This window comes from Haemaphysalis longicornis, unplaced genomic scaffold, assembly GCF_048455015.1.
Source record: "Haemaphysalis longicornis isolate Haplotype H1 unplaced genomic scaffold, Haemaphysalis longicornis Haplotype H1 scaffold_2, whole genome shotgun sequence".
NCBI lineage: Eukaryota > Metazoa > Arthropoda > Arachnida > Ixodida > Ixodidae > Haemaphysalis > Haemaphysalis longicornis.
In genome coordinates, this window is record NW_027526295.1 from 151,423,760 (window position 1) to 151,451,489 (window position 27,730).

The 27,730-nt window shown below is 46.0% G+C and overlaps 1 protein-coding gene and 1 non-coding gene across 7 annotated transcripts in view; both read left to right on the top strand.

The window, feature by feature from the left end:
* Positions 1–18,837, top strand: part of Ziz (dedicator of cytokinesis protein Ziz) — a 181,445-nt gene extending 162,608 nt beyond the window's left edge. For 5 of the 6 annotated variants that reach the window (XM_077698399.1, XM_077698400.1, XM_077698396.1 and 2 more), the window contains 16 exons: positions 258–324; positions 446–499; positions 968–1,080; positions 1,554–1,819; positions 2,843–2,899; positions 3,092–3,217; positions 3,685–3,805; positions 4,636–4,844; positions 5,090–5,147; positions 8,023–8,378; positions 9,321–9,467; positions 9,716–9,929; positions 14,193–14,383; positions 15,015–15,115; positions 16,003–16,141; positions 18,368–18,837. In XM_077698399.1, the coding sequence (XP_077554525.1) occupies positions 258–324; positions 446–499; positions 968–1,080; positions 1,554–1,819; positions 2,843–2,899; positions 3,092–3,217; positions 3,685–3,805; positions 4,636–4,844; positions 5,090–5,147; positions 8,023–8,378; positions 9,321–9,467; positions 9,716–9,929; positions 14,193–14,383; positions 15,015–15,115; positions 16,003–16,141; positions 18,368–18,463 (2,315 nt within the window). In that variant the 3' untranslated portion in view covers positions 18,464–18,837. Of the gene's footprint in view, positions 1–257; positions 325–445; positions 500–967; positions 1,081–1,553; positions 1,820–2,842; positions 2,900–3,091; positions 3,218–3,684; positions 3,806–4,635; positions 4,845–5,089; positions 5,148–8,022; positions 8,379–9,320; positions 9,468–9,715; positions 9,930–14,192; positions 14,384–15,014; positions 15,120–16,002; positions 16,142–18,367 lie in introns of those variants that run through there. The other variant, XM_077698401.1, reaches the window with a different exon arrangement.
* A 2,933-nt stretch (positions 18,838–21,770) lies between these two features.
* LOC144171268 (small nucleolar RNA SNORD65) lies at positions 21,771–21,852 on the top strand. The gene has a single exon (XR_013322930.1). It is a non-coding gene; the product is annotated as a small nucleolar RNA SNORD65 (small nucleolar RNA).
* The last annotated feature ends 5,878 nt before the right edge of the window (positions 21,853–27,730 follow it).

Sequence of the window (27,730 nt, forward strand, 5' to 3'; positions counted from 1 at the left end):
ATCTGTTTGATTAAAAGTGATGGGTAAAAGGCAAAGTTAAATTTAGCCCTTTTGTGTACTGTCCTACATTGCTTGTGTGCCGAAGCTTTGTAACTTGTGTAACTATCTGTGCTGCCGTGCGTCCCCCAAGATGAGTAGCTAACTAGGCCGAGTGTCGGACACTGTTAACTTTGATAGCCAGTGAGTTATGTTTGCCACACACCTGCGAATAGTCTTGTTTTTCTTTATGACAACAGCCTTTCTGCATTGTTTTTCAGACCTACTGATAGGGTGGTGGCAGCAATGCAGGGACAGCGACTTACTTGACTTCTTTCACCTTCTTGAGTAAGTATACCCTTTCTAGTTTGCTTGACAGTGTGTCTTGCTTTAGTCCTTGCCAAAATGTGTTTCTGATGCCCGTGACTCATTTTAAAATGCAGCGTCTGTTCTTTTTGCTTACCTTCAGGCTCTGTTTGCATCAGTTCAGATACATGGGGAAGAAGCACATCCTCAAGGGGCGGTAAGTGGAAAAAGGCATTGTGAGCTGCTTTTATTACACACGACTGATACATTTGCCGTTGGTAGGTGACTAATGTTTTGGCTGGTGGTGTGTTTCAAACCTTGGCTAATAGCTATAAATGGCACCTTTCCTCGTGAAGAAAGAGAACAGTGTTGCTAGTTCCTGCCACGTGTGCTTTGCAAATAAATGAATAAACAAACGATAGAGTGACATGTAAAAGCTTATCACAAGTCAAATGACTTGGGATAATCATTCTAGCAAGTCTGCTGGTACTGTTACTATACATAGAAATCCTTCACAACAACCTTTGCTGCTGGACAAGTGAAGTCAAGTTCACCAACTGTTAGAAGTGATGTTGTATGCATGAAGTAGTGTCTGGTCATCCCATTTCTTTTTACTGACTTGTTCGGTCATATTAGAGTGAGTGACCTCAGTGCTTGTGTTGTCCCCCCCTCAACCTGGAATAAGGAATCCTCAGTCATCCAGCTCTCAGGCCAAGGCTATGACGCTGCCTGCGAGGACGGCTCCGCCTTCGTTCACTCAGCGATGCAACAGCACCTACAGTGAGAACGCCGCCATGGGTAGGCATTGCTTCTCTCCTCTTTATTTCAATTGGCGGAACCATAATCACTTGTCACTACAAGGTATTTGCTGATGAACAAGGGTATCCGAGATCTGAGTTTGAGGACAGCTTTACGTTTTACCACTGCTGTGTAATTATTACCCAGCAATAGAATAGGCAGCTTTGTGAATCGGAGCGTATGGACGTTGAGTGTAACTGTAGTGCTTGTTCAGTGTTCTGAAGACAGTGAATTACTTCTGTGGCAGTAATGCGAGGACCCCAGTGTTTTTACCAACCCATCTACCCACCCACCCTTTTCCTCACTTGTTTCATTCAAACGTTTTAGGCAACATAATGAAATGAACATCATTTGAACCCTATGTGGAATTAGTCACTAGAAATTCTCGAAATGTTCTTCCCGTTGAGGTTTAAATGTGCTCTGCCAACCATCCTGTGATTCCCGCTGCCTGTCATTGATTGCCCTGATAACAGAGAACGGCACATCGTCGAGTGAGGTGGACGGGGACAGCTTCTACCGGGCCCTGCTGGAGGCCAACATGGCGACCGAGGTGGGGCTCATCGCCCTGGACGTGCTGGGCCTGTACTGCGGACGCTTCAAGGAGGCGCTGCTCTTCAACGACGGTGACAACCCCACCATGCGCCGCCTCTTCGACATCTACCTCTCCTTCCTCGAGGTCGGGCAGTCGGAGAACCTGCTGCGACACCTGTTTGCCGCCCTCCGGGCATTCATCAACAAGGTGGGGGGTGTTGCTGTGTATGACAACGGGAGTTTGTTTTGCTTTTAGCCCCTAAAGGAGTCATAAAGACAAAATACAAGTTTCGTTCGTTATGAAGGCTACTTTGTCCCAATTACAGTGATGCCAATTTTACTGCAAACTTCAAACAAATGATCGAGGTATTAAAGAAAACGGATGAGGCAGTGGCGACTCCCTAGCCACCTTCTGGCAATTTCTCAGTGATGTCACAGAATCTTGCTGTATGATTGGCGGCCACTGACCTGAGACACCACCAAAAAGCATGACTGGGGCCTCCACTTTCATTTGATTGTGTCACTGCTATGCTAATGGGCAATCAACACACTGCTAACTACGTGTTTGGTGCTAGCCCATACTACGCCACTTCTGCCCATAATACATCAGGGAAGGGTGAAACTTGAATTGGAAAAAAAAAAAAAAAAAAAGTCTTTCGTGGCTTGAATGCAGTTGAGTGAGTTACCAAAGGCTTTTTTCTTTTTTTTTTCCCCTCAACTTGAGCAGAGTTGTATTTTGTGTTCGTGGCCCTTTTAACATAATGCATGCAATATAATGCGAATTGCAGTCTCAATGGCAGCAAATTGCAACAAAGAAATCTCACACTCTATTCTTGCAAATGTGGCCCTTTCTTTCACACGGGTGCGACTAGTGTGCAATGTTGTAAAATTTATTCACGTGATTCACTGCTCACAGATGTTGGTGATTGCTTCAGTGCTGTGGGCATTACTGGAGTACTTTGAAAAGAATTTTATCCGGATAGCTCTGCTCATACTGCTTTTCGCCCTGGCTGGTCTCAAAAGTAGAATGAAACACCCCTTCCCCACCCATCGATTCCCTAAACTAAGTGACGTCAGCCCTTCCTTGCTAAACAACCTTAGAGGCCTGCCAGTTCCATTTCTGTCTGCTTCACTGTTTGGTTCCCCATTCTGTCAGACATTGTGTCCTATTAGTAAGCAGGGGGAACTTGCATTCTGTGGCTGGTGACAGTTCTTGTTTTGTCTTTTTCAGTTTCCAATTGCCCTGTTCCAAGGCGATGCCTTTCTGTGTGGAAAACTGTGCTTTGAGGTAAGGCTTTTGGCTTTTCACTGCAACGGCAACCCTCGCACTAAAGCCTTGTACCAATGGAGAGTATTGACGCGGGCGATCAGTACAGTGGCTACAAAATGATCACAGGAGTGCAATGCATTTTTTGAAAATTCAACCTCAGATCTGGATAAGCTCTCACCTGCCATTTCTTGTCCCGTCCACTGCTCTCAGCTGCTCCGGTGCTGCAACTCGAAGCTGTCAACTGTCCGAAGTGAAGCCTGTGCTCTTCTCTACCTGCTGATGCGGAGCAACTTTGAATTCACCGGGCGACAGGCACTCACAAGGGTTCACCTGCAGGTATGCCATACACATCTCTGCACAGACACTCAGGACTAAAACAGTGCTCCTATCCTCCACATGAAAAGAGGTGTTAGCACAAAAATGTGGACCATGCTCTCAGTGTTTTGTTTTTTTTTTTCTACCAAAATAAGCGGATCTGAAGGGAAGTACAGTTTTTATTTCCCCGGTTAGTGGGTAGTAATTTCCCAGGTTAGTGCTTATTTTATGCTAAGCTGTTTGCTCCACGAATCATCATCATCATCAATTTATTTACCCTCAAGGGCCCCTGGCAGGGTATCACATAAGGGGGGGGGGGGTGAAACAGAACACAAAGGCTTTTTTTTATTAGTGCATTCCTGACATCATTTTATGTAAAGCTTTGACTGTATTGATCTCATTCGTAATTCTTATGCAATAGAGGGTAGCACCTGTTTGTCTATAATTCGAAGTTCAAAATCTCTTCTCTGTATTCTTTTTTGTAACAGCTCATAGTTTCCGTGTCGAGGTTGCTGGGGGAAGTGATTGGACTGAGTACAGCAAGGTTTCAAGAGAGCCTCTCCATCATCAACAACTATGCATCCGGCGACAAAGCCATGCAGAGATCAGGTACCCAACCCGCTGCACTAGCAAATGCATTGCCGTGACTGCGCACCCCAGTCTTTCTGTTCACACCATGTTTTACTAGGCAGCTGGTTAAGTTGTCAGATTGTTCCTCACCTTCTGTGGACTTGTGACAAACTAATAACTGGCAAGTAATCGTTCTGTAAAGCTTATGCTGCAAGTTTTCTGCTAAGTTTAGGTAAAGTTCTCACGCACGCATTCCTGCGTGGATGCATGCTGGAAATAAGTGGCATCTTTTATTTGCCTGCCCAGAGCAGCTTTGAGCAGCTCCTGGGCAGCCCAGAACTACCGCTGCCACGGGAATTCTATGGGCATATAAAATACGGAGCTGCTTGGAGCTGCTCCAAACTGCTCTGAACAGGCAAATAAAAGAGACCAACAGTAAATCTAGGCTAAGTCTGTGCGTTACTCGTGCCAAACAGTTTCTCCACCCCTTGTAACATTTATCACAAGTTGCATGCTACTCCAACCTGTGTAACGTTCTGTCCTTATCGGGTATGCTGGGTGCTTTGACGACTAACAACCTGTTGCGGTGGCTCAGTGGCTAAGGCGTTGTGCTGCTGAGCACAAGGGCGCAGGTTCGATTCCTGGCCGTGGCGGCCACTTTTCTGATGGAGGCAAAAAGCAAAAACGCCCATGTGTTCAAGATTTCGGTGCATATTAAAGATCCCCAGGTGGTCAAAATTAATCCGGAGCCCTCCACTGCGGCACATCTCATCGCCTGTGTAGCATCAGCGCATTGAACCCTACAATCAACCAATCAAAGCTTTGCCGACTAACACCTTTTGCAATTGTTGTTGGTGCGTTGCTTGCAGTGTTTCCAAGTGAGGTGAAGGAGCTGACAAAGAAGATCCGGACGGTGCTGATGGCGACGACACAGATGCGGGAGCATGAGAACGACCCCGAGATGCTGGTGGACCTGCAGCACAGTCTGGCCAACAGCTACTCGGCCACACCAGCCCTGCGCAAAACCTGGCTAGAGAGCATGGCAGCATACCACGTCAAGGGGGGGAACTACACCGAGGTGGGTGTTGCCACCGTTACTTGCCCCCGAGCACCAGTGGTGCGTTTCGTTGAGTTTTCACCTGTCCCGGGTTTTAAGTGGGAAGAAAGGCGTAGGTAGAAAAGACCTTAAAAGAACTGTATTCTGATGTTGCCATCACGTTGTAGTTACCATGTAAAATGCTTTATTAATAAATGGAGCTACTAATCCTAATTTGGCCATCTCTATTAACTAGTATTCTTGGTTGATTTTGTTGTGACTTGCAGGCAGCACAGTGCTACATCCACGTAGCCGCATTGGAAGCTGAGTACCTGAGGCACAAAGGTGAGCTGGCGTTCTCTTTCTGTTCTTCCTGGCGTGCTGTCTTTTTGTGTGTGTTTGGTGCCAGGGCAATGTGGAAAATTGGCATTTCCCTCCAAGATAAAACGAATACTGCTACTGACAATGGTGGTTTAGTGCAGTAGTTTTCAATGGGGATCTGAAAAGTCGTCCGCAAAACTCTCTCCCTCCTATTTTGTTCCTTTTTGCCAAACTGTGCTGTAATGCAAAAAAGACGTGGCTTTGCCTTTGCCAGGGGACAAAAACATTCATGACTGCTCCAAATAGTGCACGTCACATCACAGCTGTGCAAAAAAGCGCAGAAATGCGGACGTTGAATACATGTTTGGGAAATGTCAGGAGCAAAAGCAAATTGTTTGGCTATAAGCAGGGGTGAGACAGCTGTGCATATTGCGCAGTTTTGATACAAATTTGTTTTCCTGCACCAGGCTGCTCCAAAAGCTTTAAAATTGCAAAAATTGCGCCAAACTGCTCCAAAACAGTCTGAGAGCCAAAGATTTTAACACTCCCGTCAGTTTCAGTGGGGAAAAATGCTTACTGACAGCATACTTTTCCGGCATGTCCAAGGTGATGCTGTTTGTAAAGGTTTAATTGATTGTTCATTCAATAAAAACCCTCACAAAATTGTCTCCGAGATAGTTTTTTGTGAAAGTCACAATGTTGGGTAGCACATGTTATAATCTCTGAGTTTTTGAAGTTTTCCTGTCGAAAATCATTGCAAAGGCCTGTCAGAAATACTTATGTGCACTGAGGCGACAAACTACTTGTGCAAGTTGATGAAAAAAAAAACGGGAATTTTCGGAACACTGCATCTCCGGAACGACATTAGTGGGCGCCGCCATCTTGATGTGGTGAAGGTTGGAAAACATGGCCGCCGGGCGAAGCAGTTGCTGGTGGTTCAGGCAGGGTGCTCTTCGGCGGTTGGTTGCTACCGTGGTTTTGGTTATGGGGTGGCTGGGTTTATATTTAGTTGTTTGATCTCTTGCGGGAAGCTGAGGGTTCATCAAAAACAACGAAATTCCCGGGAATTTGCCGTGTTTCGGCTTTGAATGTGAGGCGCAGTGCATGCTTGAAGTGAAATTTCGGACTCATTGCGGTGTTATAAAACGGCAAGTTACTGCTGTCTTTGACAGTGAGCTTGCGAGCGGCGGGAATGGGATGATCGACATTGCAGTTGTGGCGGCGCCGGTTACATCGCCGCAAAATGTTCAAGCAGTGTCCTTATAGCTGGACGGGCCACTACTGCACGCTAGTAATAATGGTTCATTTATCTGAAGTGAAATTTAATGCCAAAATGGAGGTGGCTAAACATACCAACGTTACTCAAATAATGATCGTAGTGAACTGTGAACGTGCACATTGGGGATCGAAATGGGAGGGCTTGTGAGGTGCGACGACTGTAACCTCGATTTGTGCAACTTTTGCTGTAGCTCTACACTTGTGCCTAATACCGAGTCTGGGATTACAAAAAAAATATTTTCGGCATTCACGTGATAATAAAAATTCCTTACACTTGCTTAGTTTTTTAATTCTATATTTTCAACGGCACTCCAGCTTTCTGTGCATACAGTCTAAGAATTTAAAAATGATTTACAAAAGGTAGTGCACTTTGACGTTGTGATACTCTGGTAGAAAAAAACTTTATTTAGAGGCTGTTTCAGCGTTATCTGCATTCAAATCTGATTAAAAAGTGCACTCCCCCCCCCGAGTTGCCAAAAATTTGATTTCTGGGCTCCTAAGGTGGCACAAAAAATGTCTATCTTCTGCTCCAAATCAAGGTTCTTCTGCTCCAAAATAGAGATTTCGCTGCTCCAAAAACTGCTCCCAAATCTGATTCAGCTGTCTCACCCCTGTATAAGACACAAATCGAATACCTAATTCTGGTGTCCCCCATCAATTTCGCAAGCCCACAACGGGACCCCAGCACACTCAGGGTTGAGGACCACTGATTTAGTTTCCGTTCAATTTAAGTTTGGGTTCCATAAGTCACAGCTAGCTTCACGTGGGCTATGGGATGACTATGGATTATTTTCGACGGCCTGGAGATCACTGATTGAAAGACTGACGGCGCAAGGGGGACATGGTGGAAAAGCGCATTACCTCTTGGTGTATTGAAAAAATGCTGCTACCAATGATGATGATGATCGTTGGAAGAAAAGATGCAAGGGATACGTGACCAGATAGCGTGGCGATGGTTGCGGAGGGCCGCCGTCATGATAGAAACAAACTCGGACACATGGACGCCACCATGGGCTACTGACGACTGACTACGTTTACTGCACAGTGCACTTCAATACACAACATCACAAGCTAACAGATCGCAGTGCCATCTCTGATGATGTCACACAACCAATACCAATTTACAACTGATAGTGCATTGCTCTTCAACTCAGAATAAATTCATGTGAATTAACACAATTCGGAAGGTTAATAATATATAAAATAAAAAGTAAGGGACCTAAAATTGATCCCTGGGGTAGACCTGGGTTAAATATTCTTGTTTCATAGGAAGTGGAAGCCAATATACAGGGCATTGGCTGTTTTTCAGATATATTTGTAGTGGTCCAGCTATGCCATAAGCTTCAGTTCAAATTGGGATTCTACGAGCCGAAGTTAACTTCTCTTGGGCTATGGTGCGTACCATGGTGGAGAACTACGGATTCATTTAGACTGCCTGGGGTTTTTTGACATAGCAGTTGATGGTGCAAGGGGTGGTACAGCCGAAAGGGGCACTATCTTTTGGTGTGTGGAAAAACTGCTGCTACTGATTACGACAGTGATTGTTGTAGTCGGAGGTGATGCGAGGTTTGCGTGGCCAGATAGCCAGCGAGTTTCCTTCTCCTCTCCCGGTGGTGCACAGAGGTGTTCCCCGACGGCTGCCAGGCGTTCAAGAACACGTCGCCCAACGTGGTGCGGGACGAGTCGCATGTGCGGGGAGCGGAGCAGCAGCAGCAGCAGGACGACTTCCAGCAGACGGAGGAGTCCCTGGTGGAGCGGCTGGAGCAGTGCGTGGAGGCCCTGCAGCTGGCCGAGCGCTACGAGGCCATGGCCGACCTCGTCCGCCTGCTGGTGCCCATGTACGAGCGGCGACGGAACTACGCCGCTCTAGCCCGCTGCTACAAGACCCTGCACCAGGGCTACACCAAGATCCTCGAGGTCAACTGCACGGGCCGCCGCCTCCTGGGCACCTACTACCGGGTCGTCTTCTTCGGACAGGTAACCGAAAGCAACCAACATTCTCTTAAGGGGGAGAGACACTGGTCTTAAAACAACTTCTTTTAATTTTCAAGTAAACTAGTGAAACTTGTCAGTCTTGCTGCTTTTTTCTCACTGATTTCAAATATGCCATTATTTTTTCAGTTCGTCAATTAGCTCCCAAAATAATTGGAGATAATTGGCCATTTTTGGTCAAACAATAGACAAAACAGTAGTTCATAAAACTGTAATCTTTGTATTTTCCGATACTTTGAACCCTAATGAGTGCAAAAATCGAAGCAGTTTTTTTTATGCATCGCTCGGAAATTATTTTACAGCTCATTAAACTTTGGTGGCACCAGTGGCAAAGAACCATTTTGAGGGCCCATTTCAAACACTTGTTGTGGGGCCGTCCTTGTTGGTCATTGTACAGAGGGAAACGTACTTGTCTATGACAGATTTCGCATGTTCCGCCTTATCCTGCCCCGCCCACGGAGGATTTGAAGTTTTTGCAGTGTTCTGGAGTTTTGTTTCCAACATTTCTGTAAAATGTTTGTTTCAGCTGCGTGTTGCACACTGCATATCCATTTCAGTGCATGTTTGAATTCCTGGCACCTGTTATGGCAAAATTAGAGGTTGGAGAACTACCGGAGATGAAACAAAAAGGCTTAAAATCACTCAGCTGAAATCAGTGCACAGCAGAATGTTTTAGAAGGCCTTAGAAACTTTACTCAATCGAATTAAATGTGGAGCTGTTTTCGTCACTTGTATGACCTTGAACTTTAAAAAGCTATACGCTTGTGTGACCTCACAGTTGATTTCATTTCGTATGCTCTCGTTATCTCAGCACAATTATTCCTCTGGTCATAGGGTGATTGCCAGCGTACTTCAGCAGTGCAGCAGCGAATGGTCACATTTTCAGTCGCACTGAACTGGGTGGTTCTTCTTTGGTCAAACTTGCAGGCGTACTTCGGTGAGGACTCTGAAAAGGAGTACATATACAAGGAACCCAAAGTGACATCACTGCCTGAGATCTCCGAACGGCTACACCGCATGTTCTGCGAAAAGTTTGGCAAGGAGTCCGTCAAGATGATCATGGACTCCAATCAGGTTTGTCCTTTCCTAATGGTCGTATGATTTCCGGAAACTGCTGGTACTTCAGAGCGCTGCCATCGTTGTGTTTGGGAAGCGAGTGACAAAAAAAATGACCCAATCGTTTCTGCTTCACAAGGCTCTAGTATGTGTGGGCTGTATGTGCAGAGGAAGCTAGCCGGATTAGTTCTTACTTGGTTCTTATCCAGTTCCGCTGTCCCCGTAGCATTTCCTTCTGAGTCCTTTTCTTGCTCTGCTGTGTGCAGGTGAACCCCTCGGAGCTGGACCCCAAGTATGCGTACATCCAGGTGACCCACGTTGTGCCCTACTTCAGCGAGATGGAGCTGCTTCAGCGGCAGACGGAGTTTGAGCGGCACCACAACATCTGCGAGTTCATGTTCGAGACCCCTTTCACTCTGGACGGTACCAAGGCGCGGGGATCGCCCGACGAGCAGTGCAAGCGCCGCACCATCCTCACCAGTGAGTGCGCATGCGCGCTTGCACGCAGCCGCCGTTCCGGTGCAAGGGAGCGTTCGCAGAACATCATTCACTTTGTTGCATACACCGAATTATAGGTTGACCTCTTGGTTGATTTGAGGTGAAAAAAAAATTCCGGGCCATCTCCAGAAACCTGGGGAGGGGCGAAGCATACAGTATATAAGTGTGTTCTTGGCGCCTTGGCATTTTTGCCAACAGAGATGAAACCGTTGGAGGGCTGAGGTATACAGCTTTTCTGTAAAAGTCTCTTGTCTTTGAAGCACAAAGCGCTCTAGTGCGAGGCGTAAGTGTGTCCCAGTGTTTTTTTAGTACACTTTACAATCTAGCGCGAGGCGTAAACGAGTTTTCCGGTGCTTTAGTACCGTGACTACATGAGATGATGATTACGACGACGACGACAGGAGACGCCGATAGCCCCAGCCCCTAAGGAGCTTCACCCCTAAAAAAAAAAAGCTGACGAAAGACGTGTTGTGATGAAGTATACCAGGAACGTTATTTTATTTATGTCCAGTCCTCATCCATCACCAAAACTCCTCCTGTCTGCGGAAGTCACTCATCATAGCTGTTGGAACTTTCCCCAAAGGGCAGAACCCTTCCACTGTCGCACAACAGCACACCCAAGACTTGGAACATGCTCTTCAGAGTCCTTGGCATAAGGACGCAATCACTTTGTCATGGATGGCTACCTGTTTGACCAGTAGGGACCTCGCGGAAAACTCTAAAATGAAGTCCGCCACTGTATTCTCTTACTCGGGGTGCACTGCACAGTGTTTACAAAGTGATTTCTGTTGAGGGTGGCGTCACGAAAATTTTGACATAAAGTTCTTCTAATGTTGAATGCTTTTCTTGTACACACAAAACTGGCACTTGGCCACTTATTTCTTCCAGTGAACTCTTTTCTATTGGGTCATGAATGCAGCAGTGAAGTGCCACTGAGTTCCACCACTTATCGCGGAGAGTTAGCACACAGTGAAAAACCCAAAACAAGAATTAAATACCAAAACAAACATTGAGAATCAATGAAAAGGCACAAGAAAAATCGGCATGCAGATGATAGCTCTGCCGTACAGGTACGGACAATGGCAGTAGAATTCTTGTGCTCCCATAATTGGTAGGCAAAAATTTAAATTCTGCCAATGAATGCTATCTAAAACAAAGCATGACTTTCACACACATTCTTGGCTAAGGGGGATTCTATCTGTATTCCAATTTAAATGGTATATTACTTTAACAAAAATTCTGTCTGCATTCCCTTCTTATGCCCCATCGATTGAAACTGTCGGGTGTTCGTTTAGTCAGGCAGATACAACCTCTTTTTTCCAAAAAGAGAAAAATTCAGCCAGCATGCAGTGCAGTAGTATTCATTCAGGGTGATTACGCATTCCTGAAATACCTTTTATGCTTTCATTATATACTTACAATACACTAGCGCCTTGCTAGCTGAGGATAGTGGATATTTTTAAGTTATGTATGTGTTAAGGGGGGACGCGGCTTTCAACTTCGGAAAAATGACCAAAACATCGTTTTTTTGAAACCCGCATATTCGGCTTCTATGTTTTCTATTCTATGCGTCTGCAAAGTTTTTACGCTGAAAAGCGTCGCAAAGTGGCATAAAAAAATACTTTTGTCAGGCGCGGTGACAAACTATCAGCGCAAAAGGCCGAAAAAACGGCAATTTTCGGAGCGCTCTATCTCCGCCACGGTGCCACCGGGCGCGGCCATTTTGATATGGTTAGATCGGCCGAGCGATCGTCTTTCCGGTTCCGCTCGTCTCTTTTATCTTCGTTCATTCACAAACGCACAAACGGCAGAAAAGAAACGACGCACAAACGAAGCTAGAAATAGATGCTGAAGCGCTGTTGGTCCTCCGGTCGGGGCTCAGAACAACGACCCTCCTGATTGGATGTCACGGGCGCAACGCAAGATGGCGGCCGCCTGAGCTGCGTAGCGAGCGCATTGAGTTCATTTTCGCCGCTTCGCTCGGCCGAGTTTCTGTTCAATCTGTGGTATTCAACACGCACGTTATCGCGATGGGAATGCCTGAGATCGCGAGCCAGATTACGGGAAGTTGTGTGGCTCGAAAGGAGGAGGTCATCGAACGCTTCGTGGTGCGCGTGACTCTACCGTCGCCAGACCCCGGAGGGTGACGCGGTGTGCGCGCTTGCGATAGCGGTTCGTGAAGTGAACTTTTAGTCGGGTTTGCGATGTTTACACGCTTAGTTATTGCTGTGTTTTGACTGTGGACTCGCTAGCCTTGAAAAAGAAACGGTCGACGCGTCAAACGTGCTGGCGCGCACGGCATAGCCGACGCGCATTGGAGCAGCACATGACTGGGCAACCGGTTACGATTGAACGCCAGTAGTTGTAATTAATGCCTGCGACGTTAGATTTAATCTTAAAAGCGACCTGACCAGCCATATCAGGTATAATTAAAGTTCGATATGTCGCGGTAAGCGTGCGCTGCGATGCGCGCGAGCCATATCGCCCGTATTGCGCAACGTTTCCCGTGCACTTGTAATTTTCATGCAAACAGGTTTGGGTTAGTAATATAGGAATAAAAATATGTTCTCTGCATTAAAAATGTACGTTACTGTCGCAGCATTTAACAGTGATTTTTTAGGGAAATTATTGATACCATTGCTTAGGGCATACTGGCTTTGCTGCTAGAAATATTGGATGCCTTGAATGTCAAAAGTATTAAAAAAATATGTTCTTGCATTGAAGTTGGGAGTTATGCAGAATACTCTACCAAGCTTCAAAGTAGCTCATTTTCATCCTTGTGGTATGCAAACTTTTGGCAATGAACACCTCTGCACGTATGAGTACTAAGTTGCTGTGCCAGGCAAGATGATAAAACATAAAAAAAAGCCAAAAATGTTCAAATTTAAGTAAAAAAAATGCTCAACTTGTTGCCATGGTGACAACACTGCAAAAGGAGGCTGTTCAGTGCGATACAGCCAACCAGCTAACCTACTTTGCATTGAAAGCCCATTGAAACCCATCTCCCCCTTCGTTTGGTCTGCAAAGTGGGGTATGTACTCTTCACGGAGGAGCTGAAAATGATGTTTTCTGGAAAGAAAAAGGCTGTAAAAGGCACTCCAATTTCAAGGCAAGGCATTCCAGAAGCCCCATGTTCAAAAGGACATGAAAGGCTACAACCATGACGACTTTTGATAAGTGAAACCTATGTTGCAACTTCGGAAGCCGTTTTCTCAAAACAGTTTTTTTTGCCACCTCCGTCACTTGTACCAGGGATTTTTTTGTGACCGCTGGGTCTATTTTGATTTCGTTTCTTGCATTACATTCCTTGATAAACAGTTCAGGTCGTGACACTCTTGGTTTTCCAGATTTGTTTTTTGTGATTTTTTTATTCGAATAATCGTTCACAGTCAACATGCCTATTGCACATTAACCTCTAAAAAATGAAAACCAAAAAACATTGTGTTATAAAAAAAAAATTCTAAAACTGTCACGACCTCGTCCATTCATTTGGGAATGCAAAGCACTTCGAACAAGTTTTCTATCGTGTTTTATAAGCCGCTCAAGCTCGGTACAAGCGGAACAGAAAGAAAATTTAATACATAAAAAAGTTTTCAAAATATTAGTTTGAAATTTTTATGGTGTTATCACGGAAGCATTTCCAGTTGCTGTGCCAATTTTCATCAAAATCCACAAAGAAATAAAAAAGTTGATTTTGAAAGCCACGTCCCCCCTTAAGCACCTGTGAGAAATGGTGAGGCATTTTGGAGGCTCTAAAAGTATTATTTGGAGAAGCCTGAAATTGTAGTAATGAATTTGCTTTTACAAAAATTGCTGGCATGCTTGTATGGCCCACGAACACGACAAGTAGAGCCAGAGCCTGTTCGAGCAAGCAGTGTTTGAGTCGAGTGTTCAGGCTGCTGGTTGCCTTTCTTTTGCTTGCTTCTGGCAGTGCTACAATACCAAGCTTGGTCTTCATCACACTCTGTTTGCCGTTGATACCATGACAATGAAGTGGCATTGCTCGTAGAAATGACGTAAGAAAGTGTCGTTTGTTATGTCTTCGCAACTACCCACAATTTCTGTGACCGTGAAAACAAAAACAAAATATTCCAGATTTTGGAAATCACCGCACGGGGAAGTTTTTGACATGAGGGCATCAGTTTTCGCAATTTAATATGGCACGTCTCGACACCCCAGTACGTTGTTATTGCAGCAAATAAATAAGCATTTCCTGTGGTTTCATGGCGGCTTTTTGCATCGCAGCCAGCTACTGCTTCCCGTACGTGAAGAAGCGGATTCCGGTGAAGAGTCGGCGGACGAAAGACCTCAACCCGATCGAGGTGGCCATCGACGAAATGCAAACACGAGTGGCCGAGCTGGATGAAGTGGTTCGCCGAAAGCCGCCGGACCTAAAAAAGCTGCAGCTTAAGCTCCAGGGCAGCATCGGAGTCCAGGTCAGTGCATTTCAGTCGTTTCAAATGTGCAAAATGTTTGTGAAATGAGCTTTCTCTAGCAATTTTTTTTTCGGCAGCTAAGTTAATTTTGCAGCTCAAATACCTCTGTGCCGCACAAATGCTAAGAGAATTAAATAATGCAGAGTGCTGAAAAACAAAAGGAACTAATGTTATGCGAACACTTTTGCATTAGATATGCCGCAGTGGCTCAGTGGCTAAAGCGTTGTGCTGTTGAGCTCAAGGTTGCGGGCGCGATTCTTAGCCGTGGTGGCTGTTTTCAGGTGGAGGCGTTAAGTGGAAAACGGAAACGTTTCTGTGTTCAGATTTTGGAGCACAATAAAGAACTTTGGGTAGTCAAATTTATTTCGGAGCCCTCCAGTAGAGTGCACCTCATCGCCCAGGTTGCGTGAAACCCCATAATCTATTCAAACCACTCTTGCAGTCAAAGTTTCATGTTTCAATTACTTCTGTAGTTGGCATTGCTTTTCTATATTCTGTACGAGCTTGTTGTTTGTTTTTTGGGGGCGTCATATCACCTTCATTTGACCAGTCAGTCACTTTGTGACTAGGTCTTGTGTACCAACATGACTATGTTTAGTTATGAACATGCCCATTACATCGTGCCTTCCAGGTGAATGCTGGCCCTCTTGCCTACGCCAATGCATTTTTGGATGAAAGCAAGTCCCACAAGTACCCAGAGGAAGAAGTCAGCGAGCTGAGGGAAACATTCAGGTGAGCTTCACTTCAGTAAAACAAAGCATACGTCTATCAGGGATGTAAAAACAAAGGTGGCAGGATTGATTTCCTCCCAGACATTTTGTTTTTCATGTTAGCTACATTTTTGCCTAGTGGAATCAGTGCTTTGTATTGCAGCCAGGGTATTTATCGTTATCACCGTTGTCAGCCTGTTAACATCCACTGCAGGATGAAAGCCTCTCCCAGAGACATCCAGCTACGTACCTGTATCGGTGGCGTAGCCAGATATGTTTTTCAGGGGGTGCTACGCGCCGCCGGTACAGAAATGAAAAAAAACATGGCCTACGCCAAAACAATATCTTATTTTTGTTTTTACACTTCAGTATGTAAATGCGGTGTGTAAGTAGCGTGGGAGAAAAAAAAGGAAGAATGTAACGCTAAAAAAAATTAAGGGGGGTGTTCTGACATCGAAACACACCCACCCGCTGGGTAGGCCCCTGACCTGTATCCTGTGCCATCGGAATCCTTCCTTTAGGTCCAAATTTTTCTCACCTCATCTCTCCATCGAGTCCCCTCCTTTAACTTGCCCAAGTCTCGTCCCTCACCTGTCACCATGTTACTTAGGTGGTCTAGTGGTCATTGATCTTTTGCATTATATTCACATAGCATTTATAATGTTGGTGCCTGTGGAGCCTTAAGTTGGTCATTAGGGCTTTGTAGATTTATTTCTTTTTTTCTGGTAATTTGCTACTAAATGCACACATCATTCTAAAAAGCAGTCCAGATATTTTCCATGTTCTTTCTCTTTTTGTTTCTTCACTCTGCAGCCGCATTTGGATACCATCTTTCATTCATTCGTGCGTATATTTATGTATATATTTATACATCTCTCTCTCTCTCTTGGTGCCTTTGTGTTGCCGCAGGCAATTCCTGAACATCTGTCAGCAGGCCCTGGACCTCAACGGCAAGCTGATTCCGCCCGAGCAGTGCGAGTACCACAATGCCCTCAAGAAGAACCTGGTCGACATGGCCAACCAGCTGTCCGAGATCATGAAGGAGAAGGTGAGGGCTGCACCTAAGGCGGGGGGAGACTGGGTTCGAGAGGGCACTTCTCGCCAGTCTTGCAGTCGTCTGTTATGCGTTCGGTTGCTCGCGTGGGAAGGTTTCAGGGTACGCGGGCTTTTAATAAACAAAAATCACTGGGAATATATTTTTCCACAATCGCAAAATGATCAGACATAGGCAGTCTTTTACAATCACGGCTGATGAGGCTTTTCGTGTCCCTTCGCCAAACCGCTAAGAGGGTAAGAGAGGTGAATAAGAGGCAGCATGCAGCAGGAATGGAAAGAAGTTGGCAATTTATGCCTAACTGGCAGTCTTTGGGTCAATTGTTGGGTTTTGCTTTGGCTCCTCTCAACATTGAGTGGGCCAAGAAGAGGGGATGATAAAATGGCCGTCCCTGGTTAGCACACTTAATGGGCATACCGTAAAATCCTGAGAGAGATAGCGCACCTAAGATCGAGAGCAAATCGAGTGAAAATATGACGTGGGCTAACTTTCGGTGTGCAGTAAAAAAAAGTTGAGATATGTATCGCAGCCAAAGAACGAACACGTGTTTATTAGCACTGTATTCATTCGTCGTCAAAATTGTCGAACGAACACAGTTGCTCTCACTGTCAAACAAAAGGTCGACCACCTCCTCACGCACGGAGTTCGACGTGGTTGGCAGGGCAGCAGAAGGAGGGATCGCCGAAGCGAGCCACTCATGAGGCTCTCCGTCTTCTGATCCATCGAGAGCTGTTGATATACCGCACTGTTTGAAGGAGCGGGCGACAACTTCCTTGCTCACGGCCGCCCAAGCCTTGGAAACAAAGTTCACAACATTTTGTCGAGATGGCTTCTTGAGGTTGCCCTTGGGCGTCACTGCCACAGCTCGAAGGAAGCTTGCCCAGGTCTCCCGAAGGCTGTCCTTGAATGGTTTCATCCAGCTGACGTCAGCTGGCTGCACTATCGATGTGCAGCCACCTGGAACAAACACCACGTCGGTGTCCTTTGTTGCAAGGGCCTTGTGGTCGGCGTCAGTCTTGTCGATTAGGGCCTGGTCCAGGACGAGCAGGCACCGGGCATCATCTCTGTTCGGACCCCAAATCCATCGCACCCACTCCAGGAGCACATCGGATGTCATCCAGCCATTTTTAGGGAATGACAGTCACACGTTGGCTGAAATATAACAAATTGGAGAGCAGAGAAGGTACAAATGCGAGCACACATGTGACGCGACGGGGCCAAGAGCCAAGCAGGCGGTTACTAACCGCCCTGCCCGCCACCCTCTCTTCTTGTAGAAACTCAAAAAGTCCGTCATCAATCTCGTCGGAAAACACAGGTCGACCGCTGTTCAAAGACCGCTTAAACTTTCCTTTGCCCTGGCACTCCTGAAGGAGAGTTTCGTATGTAGAGTTTCACTGCCTTACTTGCTTACGATCCAGCCCTAATTGGCGTGCGGTCTTACTCACGTTGTGCCACAGTGAAGCTTTGCTGCATCCTTCCAGTCTTGCTTCACGGCGAAAGACGAATGACCGGAATGTTCAAGGATGCGTGGTGGTCGCGTTTCGGGTTCGGGATTTCGCTACAGTTCTACATGTGCGCGGGCTGCATTGCCAACCTAAACGTGCACATGTTATTTTTAGATCCTGTGACCTGTTATCGCAGCCAGGTTTCAGGTTCCTGTGACCTGTTATCGCACCCTATCCACGCTAGCTAACCTTGTTTCCGCGGGCGTCATCCCCGGCTGGGATGATGCTATTGCCAGGGGTGGGTTATCTTTCGGTGTTTTTGAAAAAAATGGAAAACCGTGCCAAAAACAGGGGTGGGTTATCTTTCGGGGGTGGGGCATCTCTCGGGATTTTGTGGTAGGCAGCAGCTTGGCAGGTGAGGCAAAACGACCTAGCAAAAATGAAATCCACCATTTCCGGTGAACCCCTGTCAGTACAGGCGTTGCTTTAGAACGGTATGCACAGCCAGGCAATGGTAGCCACCCTGATGCCTAGGAATGCCTGTAGATAGCATGATCTCTTTCGTGTGCGCGTAAGTGGCATTGCTTTTCATGCATTTTTGTGAGTAGAGAGAGAGTGGGGCGAATTTTAATAACAAGTATTTGTACATCTTGCAATGGGTCAGAATCATAAAAAAGACTGATGTCATTATAATAAGAGTTACTTTCGTGTCTCCCTTGTAAATTTAGGTGCTTATCTGCAGTTAATTTCATTACTTATTTTTTCCCCCGCGCAGCTTGTCTCAGACCATCGGTCGTCAGTCGCTTTGAAGAGGTTGTCCCTCGAAGTCTTCAACTTCATCAGTGGCTCATCAGGCTCAAGCAACGTGTGAAGCCGTCTTGGGATTGCATTCTTTTGTTGTTGTTGTTTTTTTACACAAGACTGGCTGTCATCTCTAGGATTTTAACGAAGCACATCATGTTCATGTCATCTCGCATCTGGAAGTTTCCATCACTCAGGTTGCGTATTCCTGGCGGGACCTTGTACAAACTGTCTGGTGCAAAGAAGTTGAAGAAAAGCTGGAAGCACATGCAGACTTCTTCAATTGTTTTGCTGTTTCCCTATTGTTTATAGACAATGTACATAATAGAACCCAGAATTTTATTGCCTCGTTCTCCTCATTTCTTTTAAACCTTTACGTGGCTGTGAACCTCGTCGACATTGTTGTGATGCAGAAACGTGCCGCGCGGCGCATTTATATATATACACGTACCGCAGCTCCATAAGTGCCTTAAGTACGTCTTGTGTTTTCATTTCCTTCTTATTTGTCTGGTGAGTCTTAAGAAAGCTATGTAATTACGAATACACTGTGGGGCAGAAACAAAATAAAATGGTTCACATCTTAATAGTACGAGTGCTCACAGGCATTGGAGTTGAAGTCTCTGCTGTGTGTATTCTACTGAAATCACACAAGCAGGGAGATTCCTTGTGCACATTTCTTGACTGGCTTAGAACAGCTACTTTCGGGCGCAGCAACGGATCCCATCTTTCTGCAGCTGTGTCCTAGAAGGCTCAAATTCTACCAACAGAAAAGCTTGCCTGCCTGCTAATGTATTTGAAGTGCAAATTTGTGTTTGATGTTGTTGTGATTGCATCAAAAAATGAGGTGTTAGTGCCACATGTTTGGAAGGAGAGTTGGGACTGTAGGAGGCTGCTTTCTTTCAAGCCTGTGACGTGTTGGAGAAATTATTATTGCGGGTGGAAGCTCCATGTTAATCTTTATCGCTCCGAGTGACCTGCCGGTCCATTAAGAATGATCTTTATTACCTGGGATCATGGTTTTTTTGTGCAGAGAAGCAAATTGTTCTCCCAATTCACGCTGTTGTATAGGCACACTATTTACCTGTTTTTTTTTTATGCCTCAACTGAGAAAGCAGCAAGAATATCAACATGGACATTGCAACTAAACCTCATTAGAGGTGAAACATGTTCTGGTTGTTACATAAATTTGGAAAAAAAGTGTGCTGCCGTTTTATTCCGAAACAACGCAACTAAACGTTCCTGCAAAAATTAGTTATGAGAAACACACGAGCAGTAGTGTGCCCCCATTGCTTCGGACGTCGTTTTTGTGAGTGAATGGGCTGATGCATTTCAAGTTGGCTAGTGTTGTGTAATCGTGTCGTTTGTGATTGTGAGGAGTCAGAAAATTTTATTCTCTCGTTGTTTATTGCGTCTAGTTTTCTCGCAACTGCTGCTTCAGTGGTGACGATTGCTTCAATTATTTCGCTAGTCAATCAATAGCAAGAGAGATAGATGTATGCAGATTTGTATGTACAGTTTCTGTCTTTTACTGTTTCTGTTGCAAAAGTTTCACCTTCTTGATGTTATAAATGATCGAAAACAAAGAAAAAGCAAATATGGAGTAGCTAATATTTTTTCAGAATAAGTAAGCTTCTATTTTATTTGTTGGCTTGTGTTTTTCTCATTGTGGTACACATTCACAATTATTTATTGACGGCAGTTGTCAGAGTCAGCATTTGCAGTGAAGCAAATGTTAGATCATTTGAAATGTAGGTCTCGGAGTCCGTGGTAGTCGCAGAAAACCATAGTATTCAAACATTTCTCTGAAAACACAAGTAAAAGTAACACTCGTTACTCTGAAAATGAAAGTGGCATCTCTTACTTTGCTTTTGCGTCGGTACATTTCAGTTTGTGCTGGATGTAGTTGTAAATGGAACAGTATCTAAAACCTTTAAGGGGGGACACTGGTCTTAAAACAGCCACGTTTAATTTTTTAGTGAACTTTGTAAAACTTGTCAGTCTTGCTGCTTTTCTCCCACTGATTTCAGATATTCCATTATTTTCTCAGTAAGTCAATTAGTTCCCAAGATAATTAGCACTAATTAGCCATTTTTAGTCAAGCAATAGACAAAACAGTGTTGGTCATAAAACTGTAATCTTTATATTTTCCAATACTATGAACCCTGGTGAGTGCAATAATCGAAGCAGTTTTTTGATGCATCGCTTGGAACTAATTTTACAGCTCGTTAAACTTTGTTGGCACCAGTGGCAAGGAGCCATTTTGAGTGCCCATTTCAAACACCAAAGTTTAACGAGCTGTAAAATTAGTTCCAAGCGATGCATCAAAAAACTGCTTCGATTATTGCACTCACCAGGGTTCATAGTATTGGAAAATATAAAGATTACAGTTTTATGAGCAACACTGTTTTGTCTATTGCTTGACTAAAAATGGCTAATTAGTGCTAATTATCTTGGGAACTAATTGACCTACTGAGAAAATAATGGAATATCTGAAATAAGTGGGAGAAAAGCAGCAAGTCTGACAAGTTTCACTAAGGTTGCTTGAAAATTAAAAGAAATTGTTTTAAGACCAGTGTCCCCCCTTAAAGTGGTGGAAAATGGTGTTTAGGCTGTTTACACAAATAGGAGAGAAAAGATTCTGGTTTTTGGTGACCAGTGCCTCTGGTTCAATGTCAGGGTCACAGATTATGCGTGCACTTACATGTTCAGGAATAAAATCCCGCTTAGTCTGCTGCTATATGCCTCAGTTTGATTACACTGTGCAAAGGCGTATGCAACATTTTACGTTATTGCCCTACTTAAACCGTTAGGCTTCATCTTGGGACCTGTTGTAGCGAATGTTTAGGAACTTGCACTTTGTCATGCAAGTACGGCTGGTGCTAAGTTTTGGTAAGTGTAATTATGTGTACATTATTGTATATTCCTCCTGTCACCCTTGCTCATATAGAAAATGTGCAGTCCTTCTTTGCTGCAACCACATGCCATACGGAGATAGAGGGTGAAGAAAGAAAAAAAGCTAATTGTGATGCTGACCGCTAACACGATAAATATGGAAGCTTGTGTGCTGCTTTGCCGTCTCATTTTTTTAGCCAAGCCATTGTACAGTCTAATTAAAACAAATTGAAGTTTCTGACATTTCATTACTGTTTGTACGCCTTTTCTTTCCCTGCTGGTATATACCGTACGATATATACTTTTTTGTAATGAACGGGCCTTTTTTTCCTAAAAAAATTAACCCATATTCAGCGTACGCTCAGTTGTGAGGCAATCATTTCCTGATTTTTTTTTTCCGCTGCAGTTTTAACTTTCCACCCCCTTCCACACAGTGGAAGCACAGTGGAAGCACAGTGGAAGCAACAGAGGGGAGCCCTTTAAAGAAGTGATGACACAACCAGAAACAGCTGAAATTACTGCTAGATTCATTGGTGGGTACTTACCAGTGAGATTACATTTCTAAAGGCTCACAGTGGATCTTTGTTAAAACTTTGAGGACTGACCCGATATGCACGCTTTCCTATGGCTTAAGAAGCACGCAACTTCGCGCTCCTCACTACGGTGTCGAACTGGAACTGGAACCGAACCAAGAACCAGAACTGAACCCGAATCTTCGCCTGGAACTGAAACTGAATCGGACTGGCATTTTTCCGCCATCTTGGAACTGAACCCCAACCGGAACAAGTCAAAGGGACCATCCCTAACAGGTTTCAGGAACGGTTTTAAACAATGTTTTGAGCAGGACAGTCTGGTAAATAGAAGAATTTATCTGCTCGAAGCATTGTTGAGAAAAACAGGAGACGCTGCCGAGAGATAATGTCCAGCACCTGCGGTCTACGCCCTGCACGTCTTTAAGTACTGTAAGTCATAATAAACAGGTAGATTTTAATCAAGTTGTCAGCCTTGTATGGTCACCGTTTGTCGCAGGAGAAGTTGTTGCCTGCCAGCCAGATGATTCCAGTGGGGATGCGTGATTGGTGGCCAGAAGCACCAAGGCACTGCCCACAGGAGGCTACATGCCTGCCTGCCAGAAGACTGCTGTGAGAATGCATTATTTGGAGACGGGGTGCAGTCCGTCATTGGTCAATGAGGGGAGTGGAGCACAAGGCGGCACTGCGGCGACTATGTTGGCTGCAATAACGCAGCGAAAACGGGATTTCTGTCGCTTTAGTCTCCCAGCTATCATTTTCGTCATTTCGTCTCGACCAATTTTTGTCGCCACGGCAGAAATCTCGTCGTTTCGTCGCAAGTGTGAACGGGTATTCAGCTTCCGTTTCTCAACTTACGGCGCGAATTACTTCGACTGGCTTATTTGCTGCACCGTGTTTGTGTCTCTTTGTTCGGGTTTTTTTTTTTTTGTCAAACGGTGCGAATTACGTATTAGTGTGTAGGAAGCAGACTCGGTTGGGTGCGGCGGCCTCCTACATTTTATTGAGAGCGTAGGCCCGGCCAGGAGTGGTAGCGGTGCAGACATGCGGCCGCCCAGCTGCTTGGTCGTGTTCGATCTCTGTCGTCCTCTCGCGTAGCGCGTGGCTGCTGACGCAGCCGGGAAAGCACCACTGATGATGATGGTAGTGGTGATGCAAGCATATAATGATGCGCCACTACAGAGCTTCCCCCCTAGCGCGGAATGCGTTACGATAATTGTATGTCTGATGTAGAGTGCGCGAAAAAAAAACTATGTACAGGCATCCACAACACAATCAGTTATGGAGGTTTGTCCACGTTCGAGGTCCTTAGGCCGGCATGGTAAGTTCCGTGAAAGCGTCCGGTGATGTTGATGGTAGGCAGCCGTTGATGATGATGATAGTGGCGATGCAAGCATATAATGATGCACCACTACAAGTGCATCCAATTTGGCATTTCCAGTTCGTAATTGCGTGAATTTTGTGAAGCGGACACATCAGCTCCTCGAAGCCCCGATTCCTGGCCAGAGATTTATGCCCCCCCTTCAACGATTTCGACACACCTCAAAAAAGATTCCATGACCACGAGTGCCAGGCTCAGGGATTTATACACCACCCCCCCCCCACCCCCCAAAATCGAAATTCAAACCACTGGTTGGCAGAACACGGCCCGGGCTCCACGATGTGTTGTTGGTTCGGACAGTCGCTGGCTGCCTATATTGCAGGGGGGGGTGGGCGGCGTCTAGCTATCCTACCGGCAGCCGTCACACCTCTATGTGGCTTTCTGCACCTATACAACCTCTGTAACCTACAACCTCCACAACTCCACAACTGACGAGTGACGCTTGCGGGTAATCATTGCGCGACAGAACAACCTAAATTAGCCATTCTGAAGGTTTGTGCTGTTGCAACGCGTCCCAAGAAACCTTGTGTTCGTATATGTACATACCAAGGAAAGCTCATTTATTGTTGTTTTCGGGGTCCGCTTAAGCTGAACACGGTACGTGCCTCAGGCAGCGTATACGCTCCCTGTTTTTGGTGTCTTTGCGTCACCCAGAGGCAGTGGCGTACGCGCGATTTCATGTCGAGGAGAAAAAGGAAATGTAGAGCATGAAAGTATTAAAAAGTAAAACACACAGCAACAAAACAATTATGTAAAAATTGAAAACCAAAAAATTATTCCAAATAAAAATATTGCAATGATGTCGTGCTCTACATAAGTGATTGATTGTTTTGTTGCCATTTTCCCCAGCAACATTGTAAAACGGTTCATTGTCATTGTAAGAGTACACATAGCAGCCACATATGGCTAGTGCGCACCCGCCGCGGTGGCTCAGTGGCTAAGGCGTTGCGCTGCTGAGCACGAGGACGCGGGTTTGATTCCCGGCCGCGGTGGCGACTTTTCTGATAGAGGTGAAAAGCAAAAACGCCCATGTGTACGAGATTTCAGTGCATGTTAAAGATCCCCAGGTGGTCAAAATTAATCCGGAGCCCTCCACTACGGTGCGCCTCATCGCCTGTGTTGCGTTGGCGCGTTAAACCCCACAATCAATCAAATCAATCAATATGGCAAGTGCGTATAGCTTGCAACCGTGGCACTGAAATAATTATCGGTAGTCATTATCTCATGAGAGTTGGAGTTAGTGAGCTTGCACGCCCGCTGCATACTCCAGCGTCAAGAGGCCGCAACAAAATTCACTGAGCCCGTTTGCTCGGGGCAAACTGATTTGTTTTTTTTTTTTTAGTTTTTTCAAGACGCATGAGCGGCCCATCTAGCGAAAAAGGCATGATGCTACATGTGAGCTCGGCAAGCACCTCTGTTTCGCTGCATTCTCAAGGCATTATATAATAGATCAAGGTAAAAATTTATTGCACTTACAAGCAATAAATTTCGTTCCGTCTTGAACAGATCCCCCCTACGACCAAGTTAGCTTTGGTCGATCTGGTGGCAGGCGGCTATCGCAGATCGCTTGTCAAAACATTTATTCCACATCGCCTAAGCAGGCCAGGTATTCATGAAATGTCTTTTTAGTACTAGTACTTTACCTCGTCAAAACATGACATTTCGCAGCAAGAAAATTTCCCTCTTGTTTTGCATGCTCCTGTAAGTTTCTCTGTGACTGCGAGCGTTGAAAATGCCGAAAGAACAACGCTTAGATGCTGCGCAACTGCGGTGTGCCACGATGCCATGCAACTACAGTGGGGACACGAAGCTTGTGCACGTGGAAGTTCCCGAAACAAACTGGAATGTCTTGTTTGTTGTATTTAATGTTTTTAAAGTTTTTAACTGCTTCTTTTGCTCGGTGTCTCCATTCTTCCTTCAAAGATAAACTTGAAGCCCCACTGGTTTCGCTCGCACGAGCTTGCTTGCTCTGCCCGCGAATGCGCATGAACAGGTGGCGATTCTGCAGCACAGTTTGAAGATAGCATGCCTAGTCATACAGTCGAAAGCTTTGAAGAAACAACCGTATTATTTGAGGCACTTGTCTTTTCCTCTACCGATGCTGCAGTACAAGTGCCGTTGGGTAAATGCTTGAACTGCTTCTTCGGACTAGGTGGGGTTTTGTTAGACTCCGGCTCGACTTTTAAAGTGCTGTGCGCTCACAAACGCAGACCATAATACCAGTCGTAGCAGAAGTAGAGGTTCGATTTTAAATGAAGGGGGGAAAGAAATGGGCGGGGGTATTTGAACGCATCAGGGGCCCAGTTCACGTGCATTCAACCGAGTTGGGGGGGGGGGGGTTATAGTGGGGGAGAATAGGATAGGGGAGAGAAAAGCAAAGAGAAGTAAAGAAACAATTGGATAGATATATGAGTAGTGAGGGGTTGCCGCTTTGGTTGGGATGACCACGCATCAACACACATCACGTACAGGGCAAAGTCTAGCGTCATGCTGCGTCCCGGAGATGGTACTCGACGTGAGGGGTGAAACGTGGAGGCAAGGCTGCGATGTGAAAGGCTGTCCACGGTGGTCCCAAACCTTGGGAGTTTGCTGGGTGAAGATTCAAGAAAATAGGCGGGTACTGGCGAGTGGAAGCTAGCGCTCGATGGCCTGACACTGCGGAGCGCCCATCGCTGGATCAAACACCCATGGCCACGATGTGTGGCCGGCAAAATGGCAAACCGTTGCTACCACAGGTGGACGAACGAGAAAACAGGTACGCACTCCGCGGAATCAGCAACCAAACCCAGTCCAAATGTATTTTTATTTCCCCACACAGAACATTGCTCTATGCAAATTTTGTCCACAGCTATACGTACCCACGGACATATAATTCTGGAATGCGCGTACAGTCCAGCCCTACCACACCTCTCCACCCGTTCCTTTACTGAACTGTGGAGGCACTGTTAACCAGCTGTCAACTAGAGGACCAGGCTCTCCCGGTGACACGGGCCAGGACTGCCTGCTAGGGCAATGCATGGATTCCCGGACTGTGGTTCCACTCTCGCTATCTAGCTCATTTAAATGTTCTTTCTCTCTCTCTTTCTTATCTCTCTCTCTCTCTCTCTCGACCGTAATATGTCAGTCGCATGTTCTAGGGACACTTTCTGTAAAGCGGGTTCTTGAAGTGTCTACCCGAGCATAGTGTTCACTGCTGCGAGTACTTCAACTTCAGGGCTCTGGATAACTTCTCCCGTAAGTAAGCGCCAGAAATAGATTTGATGAGAAGACTTAGTCCGGTCTCCAGACCTACATACACCTACCAGTCTCTGCTCTTCAGCAAAGGCTTTGCCCTACCTCTGCAGGTTGTATACAAAGAAGTATATGAGATCGATGGTCCAGATACAAATTGGTGGTTTCTCTTAAGTGAAAGTGAACACAATGTCGTGACGAAGTGTGTGCAGCAGCATATCCACGAGCATGGCAGAGAAGCTATGAAGTTGACACATTCAGGGAGTTCAAGCGGATGTTTAACTGAGTCGCATTGCACAGGCTCCTGAGCCTCCGTACGTCAGTAGTTGATTTCACAGGTGGCAGGTTCCTCAGCGCGAACAGATGATGCTGCTGTATCCTTCTTCTACGGCATCCGCATAGCATGGCTCCGTGGTTGGTAAGCCGGCAGTTGCTGCGGCTGCCTCTCCCGTAGCGGTGCAGATAATGAAAATTAGAAGTGGGCGTAAGGGTGCTATTGTTGTCAATGATCTGCTCCCAAAAACCCGCCCAAAGCTGGAGCTCCCCTCGAAAGACAGGTATGTCCAGATGTGGAAGCCCAGGTACCAAGGTCGCGGCCGCACTTTCCCGTCTGAACGGGACCACTTCGTTGACGTCTGGCGCTTGTGGGAAATTATGAGCGGCTCGAATGTTCTACAAGGTCGATAGCGAATTTGCATCAACATGTTGACGATCCGATCGTTATACTCCTCGGTATCTTGAATTTCGTCATTGAGTTTATCCGACCTAAGAAAGTCCTCTGATTTTGCAAAGCTCCGCGTGGCTGGACAGTAGGCGATCTTGCAAGGCAGTAATCTTGACGATGTCCTCCCACCCGGTGTCAAGCAAGCAATGAGCTTCATTGATAAGGCTTAGCTCTTCGAGGATAGAGCCTGCTCTTGAGGTGATTTATTGCGTGGATGGCGGCAGCTCGTCATCTCCCTGCACGTTACACTACTGCGTTAAACGATTCTTCGCCCACTCGCTGCGCGAAGTGGTTGAATACATGAAAGACAGGCCCTTAATTCTGATAGTACGTAGAAGCTTTTCGCTACCGCACGGGATTTCACCGTGCAGCGACTGCCGCATGAGATTTTACCGTGCAGGGCCTCCCCCGTGCCACCCTGCAGATCAGCACCAGGCTTCCCGGGGTGCGCAGCAAACGCACCACCACCCCACGCGGCCATCTACCAGGAGGTGGCCACCGTACTACACGACGACGCCAGAGGACGCCTCCACGTCTCCAAAGTCCTTTGACCGACCTGCCCTTCAGGGGAGGAATTAA